The sequence below is a fragment of the Ursus americanus genome, chromosome 16 (assembly GCF_024610735.1).
Source record: "Ursus americanus isolate L20-20 chromosome 16, mUrsAme1.1.p, whole genome shotgun sequence".
NCBI lineage: Eukaryota > Metazoa > Chordata > Mammalia > Carnivora > Ursidae > Ursus > Ursus americanus.
Genome location: NC_142142.1, coordinates 49,308,999 through 49,334,688, shown reverse-complemented (window position 1 = coordinate 49,334,688; position 25,690 = coordinate 49,308,999). Strand labels below are relative to the sequence as shown.

Here is a 25,690-nt window from a genome sequence, read left to right as displayed (position 1 = left end):
GGGAAAAAAGCTTCCTTTTAAGGCATGAGTTTAAACAAGTATTTTCAAAACATGCTTCTTCCTTCTGCCTATCTTCTGTTTGTCGTCCCCTCCCACCCCCGCCAAAGTACCTGAGTATCCTTCTGTATTTTGGAAGTAGGGTACACTAAACAGAATTTATGATGCAGTATATTTCATTGGACTACTTCCTCCTTCTCTTCTCATCTATCTCCCTCCCTTCCTTCCTTCCTTCCTTCCTTCCTTCCTTCCTTCCTTCCTTCCTTCCTTCCTTCGCATGCTAAGTCCCAAGCGTAGTGTTAGGTGTAAATTCTTATCTTCCGGGAGATGACATTATAGTGATGAGGGACCACATAAGTATGTACAAAATGATACTAGATCTCTTAAGTTTAAACATTTTTCTTCTGGGTTTATCTTAACTTCTCAAGATTGTAAACTCCATGAGGACAGCAACTATAATCTGCTTATCTCCTGCAGTGTCCTGCCATGAGGCCTTACACAATAGTAAGTGCTTTGTAAATGTTTAAATTGCTTTGTGTGTTCCCAAGGAATAACTGAAAAGACGTGGGGGTGGGAATAAATTTTAATTACATTAAACTTATTTCCTGTAGTAGCCCTTTGGTGGTATCATGTCTGTTTAATAGATGGAGACAGGCTCAGAGAGGTTATGTAATTTACTTTAGTGGTGGAGCCCGACTTGGAATCCGGGGTTACCCATTTCCTGAGGCTTAGTTATTCCCTCCATACAGTACCTTCTCGGGTGTACAACAAAGCTGAAGGACAGAAAGCCGTTAATTCGGAAAGTGACCTGCATAGGTATAAAATAATCTTCACACACACGTTCCGCCATTCACACACTCAAGCAAAGTAGACGTTCTCTTTAATATCATTCAGTGAAGTATCGTCTGTTAACTACTTTCAGGTAAAGGGTTTGTGTCTCCAAATTATGTGTACTGGTTCCTTCACATGGTGATTACAGAGGCCGTACACTTCAGTATCCCTTTATACTCAGTGTATATTATCTGTGGTAGCATTTACCCCTTTTTTCCATCTGTTTTACCCTCCAGTAGAGCTCTTCAGGAGCAAGGCTTTGTCTTAATTTCAGTTCCTGGGCCTAACACATGGTACTTGGTGAATGAAGTGCAAACATTTAACAAAATAAAATGCGCTCAAAACATAGTCGCTCCTCATTCTCTGTATGATTAGCTAGGGGGAGTCACGTAGAGAATCTCTTTTTTTGAGTGCTGAATTCAGGTATCATTTACTCAAAGTAGTTTTACCTTTTTCCGTTATAAAGGTAATATATAGTCTTTGTAAAACATGATTGTGCTGTTAAGGCCTCCCCCAAAGGATGTAAAATTCTTCATAATTTCCTGTGAAATACGAGTTCACGTGAGCATTTCATGTGATTTGTGATAATTTGGAAGGTATGTAGAATAAAAGGTTGGGCCGGGGGAGAAGAGAATCTGTGCATTTTTTAACTTTCGTTGACGGTTCTGGTAACTCTTGCTATAGTAAAACCTGTTTTTAGTATGTAGTTGGTATGTCGTTAGTATACATACATTAAACCTGATAAATCATGGGCCGATTGGCCCCTTACTCTTCACTGCCAACAGAGTTCGTGTTACATTCAAGCATAACAACGTAGTAACGTTTATACTATGAAAAAAACCCCATTTCCCTAATGATTAGCCTAGATCGTTAAAAGAATTAAGTATTAACTTGAACTGAGTCTAAACTTCAATCATATTTTTTAATGAAGTTGTTGATTCTATCTACATGAGGTTTGTTGGAAGTAGGGGGATTGTAACAAGCAAGTCATTGTGAAATGTTTTCGTGATTAGCACATTTTGTGCTGGAAGGAAATAGGTGGGAGTAGTCAACCAGGAGCACTGGAAGCCAGCCTCAGCTCTGTCCCCACAGTGTTCCTTCCTGCAGCAGCTTCCAAAAGGAGGAAGGGAAAGGGGTGCTAATGATGGCATTGGTGGCATACACCCACTGGGGATTTCAAGCCCTGGGAAGATTCGGCGCCACAATCAGAGACGCTCCCGAGATTCCTTCAGAAGAAATCCCCAATGAGCGGGTCTCCTCTCTGTAGCTTTTTGGGAGGGTGGATGGTGAGTCTTGCTTCCCTAACTCTGCTGCCTGCACCCTTTCAGACGACTGCTGCTTCTCTGACTACTGCCTTTCCTCTGGCTCTGGGATCAGCCATGAGGAAGTCCTAAAATGAGGCCGGCGTATGGATACTTCAGTGAATGGGATGGGATCCTAATTCCCGCCTCTTCCTTTCTTAGGCCTACTTTGACTAGCAGTACCTAGGTGTAGCGCTCTTGGTGAAAAACAATATAGGAATCATAACATACACAGAGCAAAATGTAAAAGTCCCCTTTTACTCCCCCCCCCCCCACGTGACTACCTCTCCAGAGGTACTATTATCTACAGTTTGGGTTCTATCCCTCCAGTCCTTAATCCCTTTCCCTAACTGGCTCTGAAAAGGTTGGATGGAAGCATTGCCCATGAAAGATTTATCACCTTGAGCAAGTTACTGACATTTAGCGTTTACTCACTAAAGCTGATAACTGAGTTCTCATCATTCCTCATATTATAGAGCAGTTTACATTTCACATCTGCCGATACATCAGAAAGCTCAGAATAGTGTGAGGAGAATGAAGCAGATTCAGAGAGATTAAGTAACCTAAGTCACCCCCCTCATACTTTTGTTTTTCATGTGGACCTTGAGCTGGTGTTCAGACTGTTAAGTGATTTCTTAAAAGCCAGTGCTTCTCAGACTTTAACATGAATTCAGACCATCTGGGATTTTTTTTTTTTTTTTTTGAAGATTTATTTATTTTTTAGAAGGTGGGAAGGGGCAGAGGGAGAGGGAGAGAAACTCAAGCAGACTACACTGAGCTCAGAGCCTGATGCAGGGCTTGGTCTCCTGACCCTGAGATCATGACCTGAGCTGAAACCAAGAGTCAGACACCTGACCGACTGCCACCCAGGCGCCCCCAGACCATCTGGGGATCTTGTTAAAAATGTAGAGGCTGAGTGGATCTGGGGTGGGGCCCATGATTCTGTATTCCTGACCAGCTCCCAGGTGATGTCCACGCAGCTGGCCCCAGGAACCACACTTGAAGTAGCAAGCCTCAGTTGCTTTTATTTTAGGTGAGCTTGACAGACTTTTTTTTTTTTTTCCTTAAGTAGCAGTAGGGTATCTTGTTTATGTTGAAGATTTTAATTATGTTCTTAAATTTCAAAGGTAATTTGTACTCACAAAATACATTCTTAAGCAGAAGTGGGACTTTCAAACAAAAATGGTTCCTGAATTTTTTGCCTTTTAAAAATTTGCTATCCTGTGGAGATTTACCATGTTAATACCACATACAGGTCTCCCTGAATTCTTTTTTAAGGATCGTATAAGATTACATAATTCTGTTTATCTAATAAATTCATATTGATAATCTTCTAGGTTATTTCTGATTTTTAATATTAGGAACAGTGCTGTAGTGACTATCCATTGTGCAGTTTCTAAATATTTCTTTAGAATAAACTCCTAAAAGTGAAATGTGCTGAGTCAAAAGACTCATACATTCAAGTTTTAAAAATACATATATTAGCGCATTGCCCTCCGAAAATTTGCTTCCGTGCACGATCCTTGTCTAGTTTGTTGATTTAAATATGATTCCTTGTTATCTTAGGTGAAAATTATGTTGGCATCTGTCCACAATCACACTTTTATTGAACACAAGCTGTATGCCAGGTGCTGGTGAGTTAAAGATGACCTGGTGTACTCAGAATCTGGTGATCTAACTTAAGGTGTGCAAAGGGCTCTGGGAAGTCTCTTTGGGAATTACTAGGCAAACCTCAACTTCATTCCTGAGGAGTCAAGAAAGGGGATTGGGAATGGGGAGGGACTTGAGAGCAAATCGGTGCCTTGGCAGTATCCTGAGCCACCGTTGTATCTTAATCAGGGTCTGACATCCAAAAGTGATGTGAAAATCATTTCATCTCTAGTTCATGCTGAGTATTCTGTTTGAAGTTCCACCGGTAAGTCTGGGTAGAGAATTATTTTTTCCTTTAGAAAATAGGATCTGTGTATAAAAACTGGATGGTTAAGCCATCAGCACGTGTAGGTTATTTAATATCATACATTGTGTTGAATTTTTTTTCCTCGCAGTTAATGTGATAAATGAAAGTAATGAGATTGGTAATTAGTTATAAGTAGCATAGTGTCTTTAATAAATAGTGTTGGGTGGTATTTGAGAAGTGTTAGGTAGTAATTACAGTTCAAGTCCCTGAATGGAGTTTTGAGAAATCAATAATAGAGAATAGTAATTAGAAGTAAAAGGCTTTTTTCTTGGGGCCATTATCTAGTGATGATATGTTTCTTTAAAAAAAAAAAAAAAAGTATAGGTTTCTGATTTCTTTTTTAAAAACATTTAAAAGCCTCACTGTATATACTTGTAAAACTGTTAAACGTCTTCAAGTTTCTGTGTTGATGAGTTTTTAAACTTGAAACTTTAAGAAGATGTTAAGAAATTAAAGTTGTAGGAGGCTTTAGAAATTAATCGATCTCTTTCATTTATAGAGGCAGAAATTGAGACCCAGAGAGGTGAATAAACTTGCTTAAGGTCAACATAGCCAGATTATGTTGGTCATCAGGCTAGAACCCAGATCTCCAGACCTGATGTCCTTCGTGCCATACCTTCTGCTCCCTGGAGCAATAGGGAGCCTTTTAAAACTGTAACCAGATTTTACGTGTTTTATGTTCAACTCAACAAACTGAATACTCATTTTGAAGCATAAGGCTTATTTTAATCACGTTTTAACGTATGAAAAAGTTTGAAATGAAAAACGCTTCCATGGATAAGTTGAGGTCTACAGAGCTAAAAATACTTAGTCATTCATAGTCCTATATGCTTTGAGTTTTCTGCCTAATTGGAAATTCAAGTTCCTTAGTGGTAGAAAAGAGTCTGTGTTCAGAATAGAATTAGGCTTGGGCACTGTTCTCGGTACCTTTTCTCTTTTTATAAATTTAGCTTTTTCCAAGCATAATTTTATTCCTCTTTATTGTGATCATAGCACTTTCCAAATTTTTTCTATTGACCATTGAGCCTTGGCAGAAGCAAAGGGAGGAGTGAGGCCAGTGAGAAAGCTATTATGAATGGACTGTATGGCAGCTGTACAAGGATGCTGCTGCTTTCCCAGAGCTAAGCACGTTTCTTTTTGGCATTGTTTTGAGGGTTGCTGTATGTACAGGCAGGAGTAAACAAAAGGAACCATTTTTGCCATTGCAAGACTTGGAAGGCCAAATAAAAGTTGGCCAAACGGAGGACACACTGAGCAGGAAAATATTTTAGCTTTTTAGAAGTTTTTTGTTGAACGTTTTTGAAACTCTGTGTCCATTTATGCTTTGGCTAACTACGACTGCCAATTTAAAGTTCACTAAGTAATAAAGGCAGGTTTTCGCTTTTGATGTTTGTTAACTATTGACTTGAATTAGTCACAGAGCCTTTTTTGAACTTTTTTTCTAGAGATTATACATGTTTAGGGCATTTTCTGTCCTTTCTGGAAGATTTTAGTATCAAAAAAGTAGGTCTACTTACATATTTTCTTTATGGCCTGTATTAGTGTTAAAAACTCAAGAGTTGTTAGTGGAATACTGATTTCCGTGGTCATGTGATGATTCATCTCAAAAAGATCTTTAGAAAAGCAGACATTTAATCTGCAAATGATCTTTATAAGGTCTCATTCAAAGGAGGGGCAAATAATATTTGTGAAGGGTATGTGGTACTAGCTTGAAAATGCAGGCAAATCAAGTGTTTTTGGAGACATTTTTAAACTTGTGATATTTTAAATCTGGTGTGTTATGAGGAGTGTTATGTTTTTCAATGAATTGTCATTAACATTTATTGATTGCATATTGTAAGTTGTGTATTGTATGTAAGACTAAGCAATTTTAGTTTCGTTTTGTTGTTGAAAGGAAGTATATCTTTTTTCCAGAGGTATTAGGCACATAATGCATTTTAATCTAAACTCTGTGAGGTTAATGCATTTACCTATTTAATAGGGAAAACAGGGGGTGCCTGGGTGGCTCAGTCAGTTAAGCCTCTGAGTTGGGCTCAGGTCATGATTCCAGGGTTGTGGGATGGAGCCCTGCATCGGGCTCCCTGCTCAACGGGGAGGCTGCATCTCCCTCTCCTGCTCCCCCTGCTTGTGCTCTCTCTCACACTGTCTCTCTCAGTGAAATAAATATAAAAAAATAAATAAAGAGGGAGAACCGGTGGGTTGGTATGTGTAGGCCCAGATGTAAGTGTAAACTCACTGGGAGCTCTGTTGGATTTGGACCTTGGAACGGGGGGGGGGATACTGTAGCTTTTGCAGACTGTGGGTCACCCTTTTTTTGGGTGGCCTGCTGCCTTTTCTCTGTCCTTCCGTCATCAGTTAGCAACTACACAGGATTGGCAAGGTAGCAGTGGCATGAGCCGGGATGGCAGGAGTTACGGTCCAGTTTCTGGGAGTCACCAAAAGGTGGTGTGCGGTCTACCACTCCACATACAGTCCGTAATTCCTGCCCACCCTGAAGATAAGCCCGGTCATGATGAATGGAAATGGGGAGCAGAACTAACACATACTGAGTACCCACTTTATTGGAAACTGCGGGCCTTTCATGAGTGCTTATTGTGAGGTAGGTATTCTGTTTTTGCTGGTAGGAGAGCTGAGGCTCAGAGGTTAAGAAAATTAGTGAAGGTAAATGACCGAAACAGGACAGTTTCATATAGTTGGTTGATGGAATCTTAGCAAAACATGAACACATTTGGTCCTCGAATTTCTTTTTTTTTTTTTTTTTAAAGATGTTATTTATTCGACAGAGATAGAGACAGCCAGCGAGAGAGGGAACACAAGCAGGGGGAGTGGGAGAGGAAGAAGCAGGCTCATAGCAGAGGAGCCTGATGTGGGGATCGATCCCATAACGCCGGGATCACGCCCTGAGCCGAAGGCAGACGCTTAACCGCTGTGCCACCCAGGCGCCCCTGGTCCTCGAATTTCTAACTTTAATTGAAAACTTAAAAGCTTATATTTCAGGCTTCATTGTAATGTCTCCTTGTTAATTCCCTGCCTATTCCACATCTCTCTCTTGTTCTCTCCACTTTGCTCTCTTCATTTTAGTCTCACTGACCTTTTTATTCCTCAAACAGATCCAGACCTGTTCCCACTTTCAGACTGTTGGATTAGTTCCCTGCTCTGGGCTCCTCTTCTGCTGATACTGCATGGCTAACTCCTTCGTGTAATTTCAACTCTTAGTCCAAAAACACGTCTGAGAAGCTTTCCCTGTTCACTGTTCTAAAGGAGTTGTTCAGGGGATGCCTGGATGGCTCAGTGGGTTAAGTGTCTGCCTTCGGCTCAGGTCATGATCCCAGGGTCCTGGGATTGAGCTCTGAGTCAGGCTCCCCGAGCCTGCTTCTCCCTCTGCTGTTCCCCCTGCTTGTGCTCTCTTACGTATCAAATAAATAAATAAATAAATAAAATCTTAAAAAAAAATAAAGGAGTCGTTCAGCATTTTCTTACTCCATTACCCTATTTAAATTCTCTGCATAGAGCCTGATATTTTTCTTTTCTTTTTATTAAAGTATAATTTACATGTAACATTATGTTAGTTTCAGGTGTATAACATAATGAATGATTCTATATTTGTATACATTGCAGAAAGATCACCACAAGTATAGTTACCATCTGTCACCATACAAAGTTACGAAGCTGTTCTCACAAATTTTTTTTTCTTTCAATGAGAACTTTTAAGATTTACTCTCTTAACAACGCTCAATTATTCAATACATATTGTGTTATTGACTATAGTCACCAAGCATTACATTCCCATGACCGAAGTTTATACATTTTGCTCCCTTCACCTGTTTTGCTGGCTTCCCAACCCCTTCTCCCCTCTGGCAGCCACAAATCTGTTCTCTATGAGTTTTTTTTTGTTTGCATGTTTATTTATTAGATTCTACATATAAGTGAAATACGATACTTGTCTTTTTCCGTCTGGCTTATTTCATAGCAGAATACCCTCAGGGTCCATCCATGTTATCACAGATGGTGAGATTTCATTCTTTTTTATGGCCAAGTAGTAGTCTCTTGTACATACATACCACATCTTCTTTATCCATTCATCAGTCCATGGACACTTAGATTGTTTCCATATGTTGGCTATTGTAAATAGTGCCGCAGTGACCACAGGGGTGCATGTCTTTTCAAATTAGTTTTGTTTTCTTCAGATAAATATCCACAAGTGCAATTATTGGATCATATGGTAAATCTATTTTTAATTTTTTTTGAGGAACCTCCATACTGGTTTCCATGTGGCTGCATCAATTTACATTCCCACCAGAAATGCATGAGGGTTCGCTTTTCTCTGCATCCTTGCCAACACTTGTCTCTTGTCTTTTTGATACTAGCCATTCTGACAGGTAGAAGGTAATATCGCATTGTGGTTTTGATTTGCAGTTTCCTGGTGATGAGTTATGTTGAGCATCTTTTCTTATGCCTGTTGGCCATCTGTGTGTCGTCTTTGGAAAAACGTGCTCACATGAAGATCAGATTGTTTTTTGTTATCGAGTTGTGTGAGTTCTTTAATGTTTTGGATTAACCCCTTATCAGATACACGATTTGCAAATATCTTCTCCTATTTGGTAGGTGACCTTTTCGTTTTGTTGATGATTTCCTGTACTGGGCAGAAACTTTTTAGTTTGATGTTGTCCCCTTTAATTTTGCTCTTTTGCCCTTGCTTTTGGAGATCCAAGAAATCATCACCAAGACCACTGTCAAGGAGCTTACCACCTGTGTTTTCTTCTGGGAGTTTTATAGTTTCTGGTCTTAGAACCTCCTATTTTTCTTCATTTCTTTTTTTATAGTGTATTGCCTGATGGCTCTCAGATTCAGGCGTGTTGTCTTTTTACTTCTGTATCCCAGTGCTTGACATACATGTGTTGAATGGGTGCGTTGAGAAAAACCAAAACCATCAGGAACATTCCTTGTTCAACTTACTGCCTTCATATGTCTGAATTTGTGTCTCAATCTGCCCTCACTCCCTTCTGTTTCAGAGGATGGAGGTGTCCCTTCTTTTAATGATGTTTAATGTTCTTAGCTCTATTGTAGACCTCATTTCCTGTTGTCTTCCCAGAAAGCTTAGCTTTTCATTATCTTTTTCTCTTTGTTTTTTTCCTCCATATCATGTCCAATTTTCTGTGAAAATAAAAACCTTCAATTGTATATCTGTTGTAGCCTTTGCTGGATCTTGAGATCTTAGTCTCATTATCAGTCTCCCCTACCTTCCTCCATGAACTACCCTCAGGACGGTTTCATTTTAATTATTTTTATTATAAACGTACATTCTGTAAAAATACATCCTGCATTATAAACAACTGGCTTACAAGTGAGGTTTTGGAATGTAACAGTCATTGGAGACTTGTATTTGTTTTATTAGCTGAGTTCTTAACTCTTGCACTTAGAATATAGTTGTCTTCTGAGGTAGTCTTTTTTCTTGGCTGTGTTTTTCCCTTTTGGCTTGAAATCTTTAATAGGATGAGCAGCTTCCTAAAACACTGCTAAAATATTCATACATCAGATATTTTTGTTGATTCAGCTTGTGTTTAGTAGGATTATGTGGGCCTGTTTTTTTCAAGAGTTCAGGAAATGGTGTAAAGAGAATAAAATACCTAGTTTTAAAAATTTACTATTATCTGACTCATTTGAAGAGTCATTGATGATTAGTTATTAAATGGAAATTTTGCAGTTATTCTGGCTGAACCTAATGTTCTACTTCTGGGGGATCTGTCTGAAGGAAATAATCCGATGTATGAAAGAGTAACACGCTCAGCGATGTTCATCACAGTGATCCTTGTGATAGTAAAGACTTGAAAACAACATAAATGTTAAAACAGAGTGTGGGTTGGGGGGGTGGTTAAGATATATTATGGTATAGCCATAGAATGGAATCATTTAGACATCAAGCTTATAATGAGCTTTTGTTGACACAAGGAAATAGATGTCAAATTAAATGTGAAATAAAAAAGATGTCAGACTTCGCTTCTACCACTGTTAGACAACGTCAGATTGTTTCAAACCAAATATATTGCTGATAGCTAGAAAAGCTAGAAGGCATCGAAGAGCTATAAAAGCAGTAAGGAATTATGAGGCCAAGTTCCAGAAGATAAGGAAAGCTCTGAGATATTAGCCTGATGTTTGAGGCTGCCTTGTCCATGAGATGGTGGCTGATTCTGGAAGTGACAATTGGAAGGCTGAGTAGAGTTTTCAAAAGGCTGATGTCAGGGAGGACAAAAAGTTGGAATCAGAGCCTACCAGGGTAGAGGGCCCTGGGAAACTCTTGGTTTGGGGGTTGGGTTCCTCAGGGCCTAGATTGTAGGAGAAAGGGTAAAACAAGTAGACTAGTCTTTATAGGGACTGAGGCCCAGCTTTTCAGTCCTTTCAGTTCTGGAGTAGATTAAGATGATCTGGGAATCCTAGTGTTCTTAGCCTATCTGCTTGCCAGAAGCAAAAGTAAACCCTTTCTGAATAACATCATCCATGGCCTCCAATTGTGTTGATAATTTTTTTTTTAAGATTTTATTTATTTATTTGACAGAGAGAGAGACAGCCAGAGAGAGAGGGAACACAAGCAGGGGGAGTGGGAGAGGAAGAAGCAGGCCCCCAGCAGAGGAGCCCAGCGTGGAGCTCGATCCCAGAACGCCAGGATCACGCCCTGAGCCCAAGGCAGATGCTTAACGACTGAGCCACCCAGGCGCCCCTGTGTCGATAATTTTTTATATGCAATGTCCAACATTCAATAAAAAATAATCAGACATATGAAAAGACGAAATGCAACTGGAAACAGAGAGGAAAAATTAACAATAGAAATATACTCTTAGGACAGGCTGAGATATTTGAATTATCAATCATGGATTTAAAAAAATCTTTGATGAATGTGTTAAAGGAACTAAAGACAAAATTGATAATTTTGACATTTGAAATAAGTAGAAATTCTGAAACTGAAAAACATAAGAACTGATTATTAAGAACTCCATGAAGGGGTTTAACAGCACAGATACAGCTGAAGAGAAAATTAGTGAAGTGAAAGATAAATTAGGGGGAAAATCCAGACTAAGCCACCAAGAGGCAGGGGATGGAGAAGATAGAAAAGAGTGTGAAAGACATATGGAACATGGTGAAAAGGTCTTATGAATTAAGTCATCAAAGTTCAGGAAAGAAGAAAGTAAATGGCACAGAAGGCAGTTACAGGCATATCTCATTTTCTTATATAGTTTTGCACATACTGCATTTTTTACAAATTGAAGCAAGCCTCTTTACAAATTCAAGCAAGTCTCTCTACTCCCATTTTTTCCGGAAGCATTTGCTCATTCAGCTGACTTTGTGCCATATGGTCAATTCTCGCAATATTTCAAACTTTCTCATCTATGTTTGTTATGGTGATCAGTGATCTTTGATATTACTGTTCTGATTGTTTTGGGGCACCATGAACCACACCCATGAGAAATGGTGAACTTTTTTTTTTTTTAAGTGAGCTCTACGCCCAGCGTGGGGCTTGAACTCGAGACCCCAAGATCAAGAGTTGTATGCTAAAACAAAACAAAACAAAACAAAAAAGAGTTGTATGCTCTACTGACTGAGCCAGACACCCCTGAAATGGCAGACTTCATTGATAAATGTTCTGTGTTCTGACTGCTCTACTGACCAGCTGTTCCCCATCTCTCTCCCTCTCATTTGGCCTATTTCCTGAGACACAACAATATTGAAATTAGGACCATTAATAACCCTACATTGGCCTCTAAGTATTCAAGGGAAAGGAAGAGTCGCACATCTCTCGCTTTAAATCAAAAGCTAGAAATGATTAAGCTTAGCGAGGAAGGCACATCTAAAGCTGAGGTAGGCTGGAAGCTGCGCCTGTTGCACCGGTTAGCCGAGTTGAGTGCAAAGGAAAAGTTCTTGAAGCAAGTTACAAGCGCTGGCTACTCCAGTGAACACATGAACGATAAAGCCAAGCAGACTTCCTGCCGATGCCGAGAAATTTGGAGTGGTCTGCAGAGACCATCCGATTAGCCCCAATAGTCCCTTACGCCAAAGCCTAATCCAGAGCAAGGCCCCGACTCTCTTCAATTCTGTGAAGGCTGAGAGAGGTGGGGAAGCTGCAGAAGAAAAGCATGAAGCTGGCAGAGGTGGGTTCTTGAGGTTTAAGGAAGGAAACCTTGAAGTGCGAGGTGAAGCAGCAAGTGCTGGTGGAGAAGCTGCAGCGAGTTCTCCAGAAGATCCAGCTCAGAGAGTGACGGTGGCTCCACGACGCAGCAGATGTTTCAGTGTAGACTGAACAGTCTCCTACTGGACGAAGATGCCATCTAGGCCTTTCATAGCTAGAGAGAAAGCAAAGCCTGGCTCCAAAGCCTCAAAGTTCAGTTTGACTCTCTTGTTAGGGGCTCATGCAGCTGGTGACTTTAACTTGAAGCTAGTACTCATTTACCACTCCAGAATCCTAAGGCCCTTAAGAATTATGCTAAATCGACTTGACCTTTGCTCTATAAATGGAACAGCAAAGCCTGAATGATAGCACAGCTGTTTACAACATGGTTTACTGAATATTTTAAGCCGACTGTTGAGACCTACTAGTAGCTCAGAAAATTTATTTCAAAATATTACTGCTCATTGACATTGCACCTTGTCACCCAAGAGCTCTGATAGAGATGTAAAATGAGATGAACATTTTCATGTCTGCTGACAAAGCATCCATTCTGCAGCCCATGGACAAAGGAATCATTTTGCTTTTCAAGTCTTATTATTCAAGAAATACATTTCATAAGGCTATAGCAGCCTTAGATAGTGATTAGCCTATAGGTAGTGATTGCTCTATGAATCTGGGCAAAGTTAATTGAAAACCTCTAGAAAGGATTCAGTATTCTAGATGCCATTAAGAATATTCGTGATTCATGAGAAGAGCTCAAAATACCAACATTAATAGGAGTTGGGAAGAATTTGATTACAACCCTCGTGTAGACTTTGAGGGGTCCAAGACTTCAGGGGAGGAAGCAGATGCGGTGGGAACAGCAAGAGAACTAGAACCAGAAGTGGAGCCTGAAGAGGGGACTGGGTTGCTATGTCTCATGATCAAACTTGAATGGACGAGGGGTTGCTTCTTAAGGATGAGCAAAGAAAGTGGTTTCTTGAGATGGAATCTACTCTTGGGAAGGGTGCTATGAAGATTGTTGAAGTGACAACAAGGTTTACATAACTGATAAAGCTGTGGCAAGGTTGGAGAGGATTGGAAGATCTTGAAAGAATTTCGGCTGTGGGTATATTGCTATCAAATAGCATCATATGCTCTCGAGAACTCATTCATGAAAGGAAGAGTCAGTCGGGGCAGCAGACTTCACTCTTGTCTTATTTTAAGAACTTGCCGCAGCCACCCCAGCCTTCAGCAGCCAGCACCCTGATGCGTCAGCAGCCACTGACATTGAGGCAGGACCCTCCGCCAGCAAAAAAGTTACAACTAACTAAAAGCTTAGATGATGCTTAGCATTTTGTGACAATAAAGTATTTTTTAATTAAGGTATGTACTTTTTTTTTGGACCTACTGTATACTTACTAGACTACAGTATAGTATAAACATAACTTTATATGCACTGGGGAACCAAAATACTCATTTGATTCACTTTATTGAATAGATAAGTGCTTTATTGTGGTGGTCTGGAATCGAACCTGCGATATCTCTGAGGTATGCCTGTATATTCTGGAGATGTACATTTCAATATATATGTATTACAAATATATTCTTTGATTCTCTACATGTGTTTTTATTCTTTATAGGGTATCTCGATAAATAGAAGTTCTTATAAAATAGTAGGGTTTTAATTAACTTTTTTGTGTATGTGGTTAATGCTTTATTATAGTCCTGTTTAAGAAGGTTTTCTCTGTAGTGAAGATAATTTTCTTATATTATCTTCTAAAGCTTTATAGATCTGCCTTTCACATTTAGGTCTATAACCCAAGGTCTACTTTTGTGTGTGTGTGTGTGTGTGTGTGTGTGTGTGTGTATGTATGGTTTTGTTTTGTTTTTCGATATAGTGTAAGGTGAGGGTTTAGTTTGATTTTACTTTTTTTTTTTTTTTTTCTATATGGATACCGGATTGTCCCACTACTCTTTTTGGAAAAGACCTTTCCTTTGTGATAAGTGAAGGGCCTATATATGTGTGGGTCTGTTTCTAGACTTTGCCCTTCCACTAATTTATTTGTCTTTTCCAGACACAGAAAAAATCCATTTAAGTGGAAAATACAAAATAAGATGGTAGGAATAAATACAGATTTATCAGTCATTATAACAAATATGAAATGTACTAAACTCATAGTTGAAAAACAAAGATGGTTACATTGGGTTTTAAAAATACTGTTACATGTTCTTTAAAAGAAACCTACATAAAACATAACTCAGAAGTTGAAAGTAAAAGATGGGAAAAAGAATTCTTAGGCAAATTCCGGTGGTCATTTTTTTTTCTTTTTTCTTTTTCTTTTCTTAAGCATTCTCTACACCCAGCACGGGGCTGGAGGTCATTTATATGGCAAGGAATGGTATCTCAGTTCAGCTCCATGGGGTCCAAGGCCCCTCTGCTCCCAGACCCTAGTGGCTGTTACAACTCTGGCCTCTACATCACTTCCGAGGGCAGCCATGTTCTTTATTTCTATCCTTGGGAATTTTCTTTATTGTGTTGTGGGGTGAGCCATGCATTTAAAACAAACTTGTCCTCGTTCATCTACCACTTTTTAGGTGTTATTGGGATGTTTTCCTCCCCCCGCAATGTTTAGTCTGCTATGTAATTTCTTTTCTTTTTTCAAGATTTATTTTTACGTCATCTCTACACTCAACGTGGGGCTCAAACTCACAGCCCCAAGATCAAGAGTTGCAGCCTCTACCAACTGAGCCAGCCAGGCCCCCCTTGTCTGCTATGTAATTTCTGGACCATTAGTCTCTCGTATGGTTTTAAGAACCCACCCTTCTAGGGGAACCACTAAAAATGTAAAATAATTGCCCATGGGCAGGGGTGTTATGGATCATTTCTTATGGTCTTGTGCATTTTTTAATATTTCTGCAACAGAGCACATATTTTATAACTTTTTTTTTAACTTAAAAAAGGAGATTGTCCTTAAGATCCTCCAAGTAATAGCCCTTCTTTTCCATTTGTTGCAGGTGGTGCGGTTGTGTCAGAACCCAAAGCTGGCGCTAAAGAATAGCCCACCTTATATCTTAGACCTGCTGCCAGATACCTACCAGCATCTCCGCACTATCTTGTCAAGATATGAGGGGAAGATGGAGACGCTTGGAGAAAATGAGTATTTTAGGGTGTTCATGGAGAACTTGATGAAGAAAACTAAGCAGACCATAAGCCTCTTCAAGGAGGGGAAAGAAAGGATGTATGAGGAGAATTCTCAGCCTAGGTAATACAAATACCACACAAATATTTATGCAGGTCTGTGACTGCCTAAATGGGTACCTCTTAGAAGTAGTTGACTTGGTTTTAATTTTTAGGTCAATGAGAATGCAAAGGTGACATTTGATTTAAAGGTGGGTTTTATATAAAACATTGCCTTGGAGGATATTGAACCCCCCTCTGAAAAGTCAGTGACTTTTAGTCATGAAGGTGAGTCGGAGGCAGTAGGTCCGTTAGAGACCCCAAAGGTCATGAAAGTTTGAGGATAGGTGAGAGTTTGAAAGAAGGTTGAAGTTAAGCTGACGTTGGGAGTCAATAATAAGAGGGCAGATTTTGCCATTGCTGAGCTTATTAGAGCAGTCCTAAGTATGGGATAATAAGTAAAAAATAAAATCAAGGTTAAGTAATTTTTATTTTTTTAACAAAGCAAAGTGAAATGACATTTCTTTTATAAGTAACTTTTCCAGTAGAATAGATAATGACAAATGGAGTGAATTCAGTAAATATCTGACAGACTTCTAGGTGTTCTTTTATATTTATTACCGTATTGGGTATCCCATATGTTATTAGTTTGGCTGTTAGAAATGGGTTGATTGTAGGTATTGTTGTATTTGGTTTGGTCCAATTGGAAATATTAACTCATCTAGGACAAGTAATAAAATGTTAATTCCACTAGAATTTTGTAGGTAGTAAATTAATTCTTAAGGAGTGACACAAATTAGGAAGGACAGTAATTTCTGAGGGCATTAAGTAAGCGTGTATTACTCAAGCACTAACTTACTAAATGGTATCCTTGTAGCCTACCTACCACTCCTTTGACTCTGTTGGCTTAGATTCTGGGAACTCTTATCTCTCAGTTAAAATTTCACCCACGTCATTATTCATATTACTTTTACTATGACAGATTACTCAAGTTTGGTCCAGAGTATCAGTCTTTTCTTGTTAGAAAGATTTCTGGTGACTGAATTTGATCTGTAGGACACTTTGCAACTTGTAATTTATATGAAAATGAACTTTATTCCTTTTAAATATTTAAATTTTATGACTTTTGTTAAGATAAAACCTGACTATGTGGACCGTAGCTAACTGGTGATTTTGTATTGCTGAGTTTTTAAAAAATAATTTTACTTTATTTAATTTAAAAATTTAATTTAGGTGCGCCTGGGTGGCGCAGTCGTTGGGCGTCTGCCTTCGGCTCAGGGCGTGATCCCGGCGTTATGGGATTGAGCCCCACATCAGGCTCCTCCGCTGGGAGCCTGCTTCTTCCTCTCCCACTCCCCCTGCTTGTGTTCCCTCTCTCGCTGGCTGTCTCTATCTCTGTCGAATGAATAAACTCTTTAAAAAATAATAAAAATAAAAATTTAATTTAGCATCTGCAGCGAACTAGGTTCTAATTGTAGGAGGTGAAAAGGGGAGTGAAGCTTTTAATTATGATGGACTGAGGTGGATGCTGTCACAGGTGTACAAAAGGCTGTGTGAACGCAGGTTTGCCTAGTGGCGTCAGGGAATGTGGCACAGAGGAAGTGGGATGTGAGCTAGGTTGTCGAAGGCAAGTAGAAATTTTCTAATGAGATAAGTGAAGAGAAGGCCTTTAACACGGGCGCACGAGCACACACAGGCCCTGTATGTTGAAGGGACACGAGCAGTCTGGTTTGGGTAGCACTGGGGGAGCTAGGTGCACTGTGAGTACAGGCGGGGTCAGGATGTAAGTTCCTTTACCTCTAGATGTTCTCCTGTAGGTAATAGGCTGCCATAGAACAGTTGTTCGCAAAGAGCACTTTTATACTGAAAAAAAAATTGTAGATTTTTCCAGCTTTAGAGCACACCGAGCATTGTTTAACTTTTTTTTTTTTTTTTTTTAACAATGGCTTGTTCATCCCTGAGAGGCAGGCAGTATGGTGTACTGGTTAAGAGGATGGACTCTGAAGCCTGCGTTTGAATCTTAATTTTGCCACTTAGCTATGTGACCCCTCAGTTTCTTCATCTGTAAAATGAGATAGCGGTAGTACTTTCTTTGTCGGGGTGTTGGAGTTATTAAATGAGTAAATGTTCAGTACTTAGAATGGTGATCGGCACAATGAGAGCGATGTGGGTTAGCTCTAATTTTAATCATCCGCCTCATTTTCTTTACCATAAAATAGGTTATTGTATCAAGCTGTGTATTAGTGATACTGCCAGATCATAAGTACATAGACCAATTTACCCTTAATAAGTGGCCTCATACTGTTGCTTTCAAGTTCTTCTGCCATTTTTTTAACCTTCCTGTCAGCATCCTTGTCTGTATCAATTTTATTACCCATAATAGGAAGTTTTTAATACACTATGGGCTTTGAATCCGTATAGCGAGGTTTGTACAAGTTATATGTAAAGTGAGAATAAATAAAGTTCAGTTGAGATTCAGATTTTTTTTTTTTAACAAGGAAAATGTATGGCTTTACTGTGTGACCTTTGTGATCTGTATTTCGGTTCCTTAAAGACTTTTTTTTCCTAATCAGTTTTTTAAATTGAGATATTAGCATATCATAAAATTCACCCTTTTACAGAATGTAATTCGGTGGTTTTTGGTATGTTCACAAAGTCGTGTAACCGTCCCCACTATCTAATTTCAGAATGTTTCCATCATCTCACCAAGAAACCCCACACTCATTAGCAGTCATTGCCCATTCCCCGTCAGCCCCTGGCGGTCACAAATATCTATTTTCTGTCTCTGAAGATTTGCCTGTTTTAGACATTTCATGTAAGTGGACTCGGAACATGTGGCCTTTTTTTGTCTGGCTTTCCTAGCCCGTATTCTCACAACTCATTCATGTTATAGTGTGGGTCAGTACTTCATGCCTTTTTAATGGCTAGACAATACTCGATTGCATGGGTATACCCCATTTTGATTATGGACATTTGGGCTGTTTCCACTTGGTATAATGAATAATGCTGCAGTGAACATCTGCATACAAGTTTTTGTGTGGCTGTATGTTTTCAGTTCTCTCGGGTAAATACCTGGGAGAGGAATTGCTGAGTCATACGGTAATTCTGTGTTTAACTTTTTGAGGAACCATAGTCTGTTCACCGCAGCAGCGTTTTACATTCTCCAACAACGTATGAGGAGAGTTCTGATTTCTCACCAACACTTGTTATTTTTTTGTTTTTGTTTTCAGTTTTTTATAGCCGTCCTACTGGGTACGAAGTAGCTGTGTTGTGGGTTTGATTTGCATTTCCCTAATGAGTAAAAATGTGGGCTTTTTCATGTGAGCTTTTTGTTTTTTGGCCATTAGTATATCTTTGGAGGAATGTCTATTCAAATCCTTTGCCTGGTTGGGGTTCTTTTCTTTTTATTGTTGAGTAGTAGAGTTCTTATTCTGGATACTAGACCCTTATTAGATGTACAAAATTTTATTCCCATTCTGTGGGTTGTCTTTTCACTTTATTTTTAGTGTCATTTGAAGAACGCACAATTTTAATTTTGGTGAGGTTCACTATTTTTTCTTTGGTTACTTGTGGTTTTTTCTTTTCTTTTAAAGATTTTATTTATTTGACAGACAGAGAGAAAGCACAAGCGGGGGGAGCCGCAGGCAGAGAGAGAGGGAGAAGCAGGCTCCCCGCTGAACAAGGAGCCTGATGTGGGGCTCGATCCCAGGACCCTGGGATCATGACTTGAGCCAAAGGCAGGCACTTAACTGACTGAGCCACCCAGGCACCCCTGGTTACTTCTGCTTTTGATATCATGGCTAAGAAATCATTGCTTAATCTGATGTCATGAAAATTATGCCTGTGATCATTTTGAGTTAATTTTTGTATATGGTCAAAGGTATGTGTCCAACTTTATTCTTTCGCATATGGGTATCCTTTAGTGCCAGCACTGTTTATTGAAAAGAACATTCTTCCCTGTTGAGTTGGCTTGATGCCCTTGTCAAAAGTCAATTTACCATATGTATGAAGGTTTATTTTTGGGTTCTCTCTTCTTTCCGTTGGTTATATGTCTATCCTTAGGCCAGTACCCACACTATCTTGATTACTGTAGCTTTGTAGTAAAGTTTTGGAATCAGGAAGTGTGAGTCCTCCATCTTTGTTCTTCTTTTTCAATATGGTTTTGGCTGTTTGAAGTCCCTTGAGATTCTTTGAGTTTTAGGATCAGCTTACCAATTTTTTTTTTTTTTAAGATTTTACTTATTTATTTGTCACAGAGAGAGACAGCCAGTGAGAGAGGAAACACAAGCAGGGAGAGTGGGAGAGGAAGAAGCAGGCTCCCAGTGAAGGAGCCTGATGTGGGGCTCAATCCCAGGACTCTGGGATCACGCCCTGAGCCGAAGGCAGACGCTTAACGACTGAGCCACCCAGGCGCCCCAAGCTTACCAATTTCTGCAAAAAGGATGGCTGTAATTGTCATAGGCATTGCATTGGACTGGTAGATCTGTTTGGGAAGTATTGCTATCTTAACAATACTAAGTCTTCTGATCTATGAACATGGGATGTTTTTCCATTTGTTTAGGTCTTTTAAAACGTCTTTCAGCAATGTTTTGTACTTTCCAGTGTACAAGTTTTTCACCTTCTAGGTTTAATTTATTCCTAAGTAGGTAATCCTGGGTGGCTCAGTTGTTTAAGTGGCCAACTCTTGGTTTTGGTTGGGCTCAGGTCCTGGGATTGAGCCTGGGTTGGGCCCTGCACTCAACAGGGAGTCTGCTTGAGGATTCTTTCTCCCACCTCCCTACCCCCGTGCACAAGCTTGAGTGCGTGTTTTTTCTCTCAGTAAGGAAATAAAAATCTTTTAAAAAATAAAATTAAAAAATAAAAAAGTCTTAAGGGGTGCCTGAGTGGCTCAGTCGTTACGCGTCTGCCTTCAGCTCAGGGCATGATCCCGGCGTTCTGGGATCAAGCCCCACATTGGGCTCTTCTGCTGGGAGCCTGCTTCTTCCTCTCCCACTCCCCCTGCTTGTGTTCCCTCTCTCGCTGGCTGTCTCTCTCTCTGTCAAATAAATAAATAAAATCTTAAAAAAAAAAAAAGTCTTAAAAAATTTTATTCCCGGGCATCTGGGTGGCTCAGTCGGTTAAGCATCTGCCTTTGGCTCGGGTCATGATTCCAGGGTCCTGGGATTGAGTTTTGCCTCAGGCTCCATACCCGGTGGGGAGCCTGCTTGCCTCCTCTCCCTCTGCTGCTCGCCCTGCTTGTGCTCTCTCCTCTCTCTCAAATAAATAAATGAAATCTTTAAAAAAAATTTTTTTTATTCCTAAGTACTTTATTCTTTCTGATGCTATTATAAATGGAATTTTTTCCTAATTTCATTTTTGGATAGTTTATTACTGGTACCCGGAACACAATTGATTTTTGTATATTGATTTTGTATCCTGTAACTCTGCAGGACTCATATATTGATTCTAGTAGTTTCTTACTGGATTCCTTAGGATTTTCTACAAATAAGATCGTGTCATGTGCAAATAGAGAAAGTTTTACTACTTCTCCTTTATGGATGCCTTTTATTTTTTTTCTTGCCTAGTTGTGGTGACTAGAACTTTATGTTGAATAGAATTTATGTAGAATAGAAGTGGTAAGAGCAGACATCCTTGTCTTGTTCTTGATATGAGGAGGAAAGCTTTCAGTCTTTCACCATCGAGTGTGATGTTACCTGTGGGATTTTCATACGTGTCCTTTATCAGGTTGAGATGGTTTCCTTCTCTTCCCTTGTTCAGTGTGTTTTGTCTTGAAAGGGTATTACAGGTCTTTTATGCTTCATTCCTGCTTTTTCTTCTGGGAGGGAAATTTGTAGACTTGTAAAATCCTAGAAAAAGTGAATATATTAAGTTGCACTAAGGGCAGCGGTGCAAGTAAGCGTCAGGAGTAACAGAAACCGGGGTTGGAAATGTTGCGGGGACTCTTGCTGCAGATTGATGTCTGAATTGCCGGAAAGCTGACCTCTGCTACATCCAACGTTTACATCTTGCGGGTTTCCACTGTAGCAGAACCTCTGGCTCGGAGTTTCAGTTTTGGCTTTGGCTTGCTATAGAGCAGTTGATTATCCCCGAACCAGTCAACTCCAAAGAAAAGGTAAGTGCTGTGATTAGTCCAGCGTGGGCCAGGTGTCACCTCTGGATGAACCTGCTGTGGCTTGGGGACCACATTTGTTTCCCTAAAGCTGAATGCTCAGGGGAATTTGTTCTCGGCTGGGTGTTGAGGAGCTGATCCCTTTAGTCTGCTCTGCATATCTGTCAGTATTTAATAGACTTGCTGCCTGTCTTTATTTTAGAGAGGATATTAGGTGAAGTAACTTCTCCAAATATAAATTGCCCTTAGTTCTCTTAGACTTCATAAAAAACGACTTAAGCCAAAACTATAAGCTGCTTTCTTGTCTGTGATCTGTAATGCTGGGTTTGGCACCTGTTTTCCTTCCTGCACAGGCTGTTACAGCAGCAGCTGAGTGGGGTCATGCAGTGAAGTTCATTTGAAAACATCACTGTTTTATTGTATATATCTTGGAAGTAAGATGAAACTTGTTTGTTGTTACTGCCTTTTTATTTATAAGCTGAAATGATCAAGATTTGGTTTTATTGTAATTCAGTTGGGAATAACTCAGAACGAACTAAAAGCTCATGTTCTAACCATTCATTAAAGAAAAAATTAGTCTGGAGTACTTGTTCGGTGGCAAGCACTACCCTAGGAGCAGTGATCGCACACTGGGTGGTACCAACATAGTCCTCCTCTTATGAGGCTTGTAACGTAGGGTTTTAGCTTGTAAGGTTTTCAGTGTTTCTCTAGTGGAACAGTGGTGTTTCACAAATCAGACAGAAGTGTTTGTGCTGCTGTAGTCTTCCCCTAGCACCCCGAAGACAGGTTTTCAGTTCGTGTGCCAAATCTTACCAGTAGGTAATGGCAGTTCGATCTTTGTGTGGAGAAGTTAGGGCTTGGGGCGCTTGGCTGGCACAGTTGGTTAAGTGCCTGACTCTTGGTTTTATCTCAGGTCGTGATACGGAGCCCCACTTAGGGCTCCCCACTGTGCTCAGTGCAAGTCTGCTTAAGTTTCTCTCTCCCTCTGCCCCCCCCCCCCCGCTTGCTGTCTATCTGTTTCTCTCTCTCTCTCTCTCAAATAATCCCCCCACTTTTTTTTTTTTTTTTTTTTTAAGAAGAAGTTTGGGCTTGGTTAGAAAAGATTCCCACTTAGATTAGGAATGCTTTTCTAATGATTGGAAAAGGGGCAGCACCCCCTTTTTGGTCCTGGAGAAAGATGATGATGGCTTGAAGCAAAGTGGTGACGCTAGAGATGGCAAGAAGTAGACAGTACTTGATGTGCTTTAAAGCTAGCAAGGAGCGCCTGGGTGGCTGTCGGTTAAGCCTCTTGGTTTTGGGTCAGGTCATGATCTCAGGGTTGATGGATCGAGTCCCGCATTGGGCTTTGTGCTCGGTGCGGAGTCTTCTTGGGATTCTCTCTCTCTCCCTCTTCTTCTGGCCCTCCCCCTGCTCGTGTGTGCACACGCTCTCTCCACCTCTGCCTCAATAAATAAATAAATAAAATCTTTTAAAAAGCTAGCAGAACATGACTTGTTAATGGATTGGCTAGATTTTTGGTGTGAGTAATGGGATAGATGCAATAGGAAGTCATAGAAGGTACAAAAAGGGGGGAAGGACCTGATCTGGTAGTTCATTTACAGTGATAGTGTTGGCTGCTCTGTGGGAAATGGATTAGGCTTGTGGGGTAGCAGTGATGGGAGTAGAGAGAGAGCTTACAGCGTTGTTGTCAGCCAGGTGGGAGGCAGTATACCTGGTCTAGGGAAAAGGCTGAAAGGAAGAAACGTGGACAGACAGATTGGAGCTAGAATCAAAAAGAATTGCCGGGGAATTAGACAAGAGGAGGGCAGGAAAAGATGACAGGGAAGGATCAAGATGACGTATGAGTCTCTGTCATTAACTCTGCCAGTGGGCAGCAGCATTTACTAAGACGGGGAATTTGGAGTATAGACGTGGGGAGAGCTAAATCGGGAGTGAGGGGATCAAGAGTTCCGTTTTGGACTTGTTTACACTGGAGATATTCTTATGAGCCGTCTAAGGCCGTAAGTCACGCAGGCAATTGGGTGTATTAGACTTCGGACTTCAGAGGGAGAGGTGTGGGATACAGTTAGAAATTGGGTGGCATTCAGAATAATACTTATATCCAAGAGAGTGGACAGAATCATCTAGGGGGAGAGGAGTTGGCAGTGGGGACTGAGCAAGAAAGAAGGGAGAGAATAGATTGTAGTAGCCACAAAGAAGACTAAAAAACAAACAAAAATCCTCTTCCTAAATAGGAAATTGAGAAAGGAAATGACTAGTTCACAAAAGAAGAAAAATAAAAGAGCAAATATGAATATTAAAAGAAGAATCTAGTTTGCTAGTCATAAAATACTTTTCTTTTGGCTTAAAAAATTGGCAAAAAATGGAAAATTGGTTTATAATTAGTGTTTCAAAGGAGGGTGCAGGAAAAGGAGTATTCCCTTACCTGGTTGTGGTAGGAATGAAATTGGTTTAGCCTTTCTGGGGGCTGGTTTATATAGAAAGATTTAAAATCTTGCTCAGTTCCACTTTTAGAAATTTATCAAAAAGAAGTGAGGAGGGATTTGGGCTAAAATATAAAACCATAAAACTCTTAAAGGAAAATCTAGGGGCGCCTGGGTAGCGCATTTGGTTACGCGTCCGACTCTTGGTTTTGGCTCAGGTCATGATCTCAGGGTCGTGAGATCCAGCCCCGCGTGGGGCTCTGTGCTCAGCGCGGAGTCTGCTTGGGACTCTCTGTCTCAGGGGCACCTGGGTCGCTCTGTCAGTTGAGTATTTGCCTTAGGCTCAGGTCCTGATCCCAGGGTTCTGGGATCTAGTCCCATGCCTGGCTTCCCGCTCAGCTGGGAGTCGGCTCCTTCCTCATCCTCTGCCCAGCGCCGCCCCCCCCCGCCCCCCCCCCCCCCCCGTGCAGGCACACTCGCTCTCCCTTGCTGTCTCTCTCTCAAATAAATGAATAAAGTCTTTGAAAAAAATCATTTAAAAAAAGAGATAGTCTCTCCCTCTGCCCCCCACCCCCTGCGTGTGTGCCCTTTCTCTCAAATAAATAAATCTTAAAAAAAAAATCTAGGCAGTAAACTCTTGGACATTGGCCTTAGCAATTTTTTTCTGGATTGGTCTCCTCAGGCAAGAGAAACAAAAGCAAAAATAAACAGTTGAGATGACATCAAATTAAAAAGCTTTTGCACAATGAAGGAAAACATCAACAAAACAAAAACGCAACCCACTGAATGGGAGAAAATATCTGCAAGTGATACATCCAGTATGGGCTTAGTAATCAAAATATATAAAGAATTCCTACAACTCAATACCAAAAATACAAATAATCTGACTAAAAAATGGGCAGAGGACCTGAACAGGCATTTTCGTATTACTGAGAGTTAGAGTAAGTTACCCAGGTGCATGTAGCTAGTTACGTGCCAGAGCCTCTTTTTCTTTCTTTCTTTCTTTTTTAAAGCTAGTCTCCCAACTGTTTTTTACTAATTATTTTGGTTTTCTTTGAATGTAAAGGAATGGTAACTGTGTATTCCATTCCGTGTTACAGAAATGATCCCTTGGAGGCCAGACTTCAAGTATCATATGAAATAGTAGACTCAGAGACCTTAATACATTTTTTAACTGGTATGTCCTTTGAACACAAAAACACTCAATAGTGTGATTTACCACAGGATTATGTCTTTACGTAACAAGAGAATTTCACTCAAACTATTTCTTATTGGACATAAGCTTGCTTATGCAAATAGAGGGAACAGGAAGATCTTCTCCCTTGCCTCCTCGCAAAGAATCTGTGATAACTTTTATAAAAGCCAGAACATTATAGAGAAGTAGGCAGTGACTGTCAAGTAGAATGTGCAAAAGCTTTTTCTAATCGCTTTGCTCTAATAGTGCCAACCAAGACTCGCTCTAAAACCATAATACTTGTGAAGTGCACAACTGCATTTAAATTAGAACATCTTAAAGAACAAGCTCGAAGGCTGGCTACAAGAATGTCTTTTTTGCCAGGCTGTAGGGTACGAAGCAGCAAATGCTTTCTGAGGATACCTAGTAGTATGAAAATGCATTGTGAACCTTAATCCTGGCAACTTATTTTTATACTTAGTGTGTATTGAAATATATGTTTTTTTCAGAAAGCTTAAATCCAGCGTTTTAAATTTGTCAAAGAAATGGAGTAAGAAGCCCTCGTTAGCATTTTTCTTTC

At 40.1% G+C, this 25,690-nt stretch overlaps 1 protein-coding gene across 3 annotated transcripts in view; it reads left to right on the top strand.

Moving 5' to 3' along the window:
• CBL (Cbl proto-oncogene) overlaps positions 1-25,690 on the top strand; it is a 78,246-nt gene that overhangs the window by 3,800 nt on the left and 48,756 nt on the right. For 2 of the 3 annotated variants that reach the window (XM_087868365.1, XM_045797971.2), the window contains exon 2: positions 15,242-15,489. The exons of the other annotated variant lie outside the window; for it this stretch is intronic. In XM_087868365.1, coding sequence (XP_087724491.1) covers positions 15,242-15,489 — 248 coding nt within the window. The remainder of the gene's footprint in view (positions 1-15,241; positions 15,490-25,690) is intronic. 3 annotated transcript variants of the gene reach the window in all.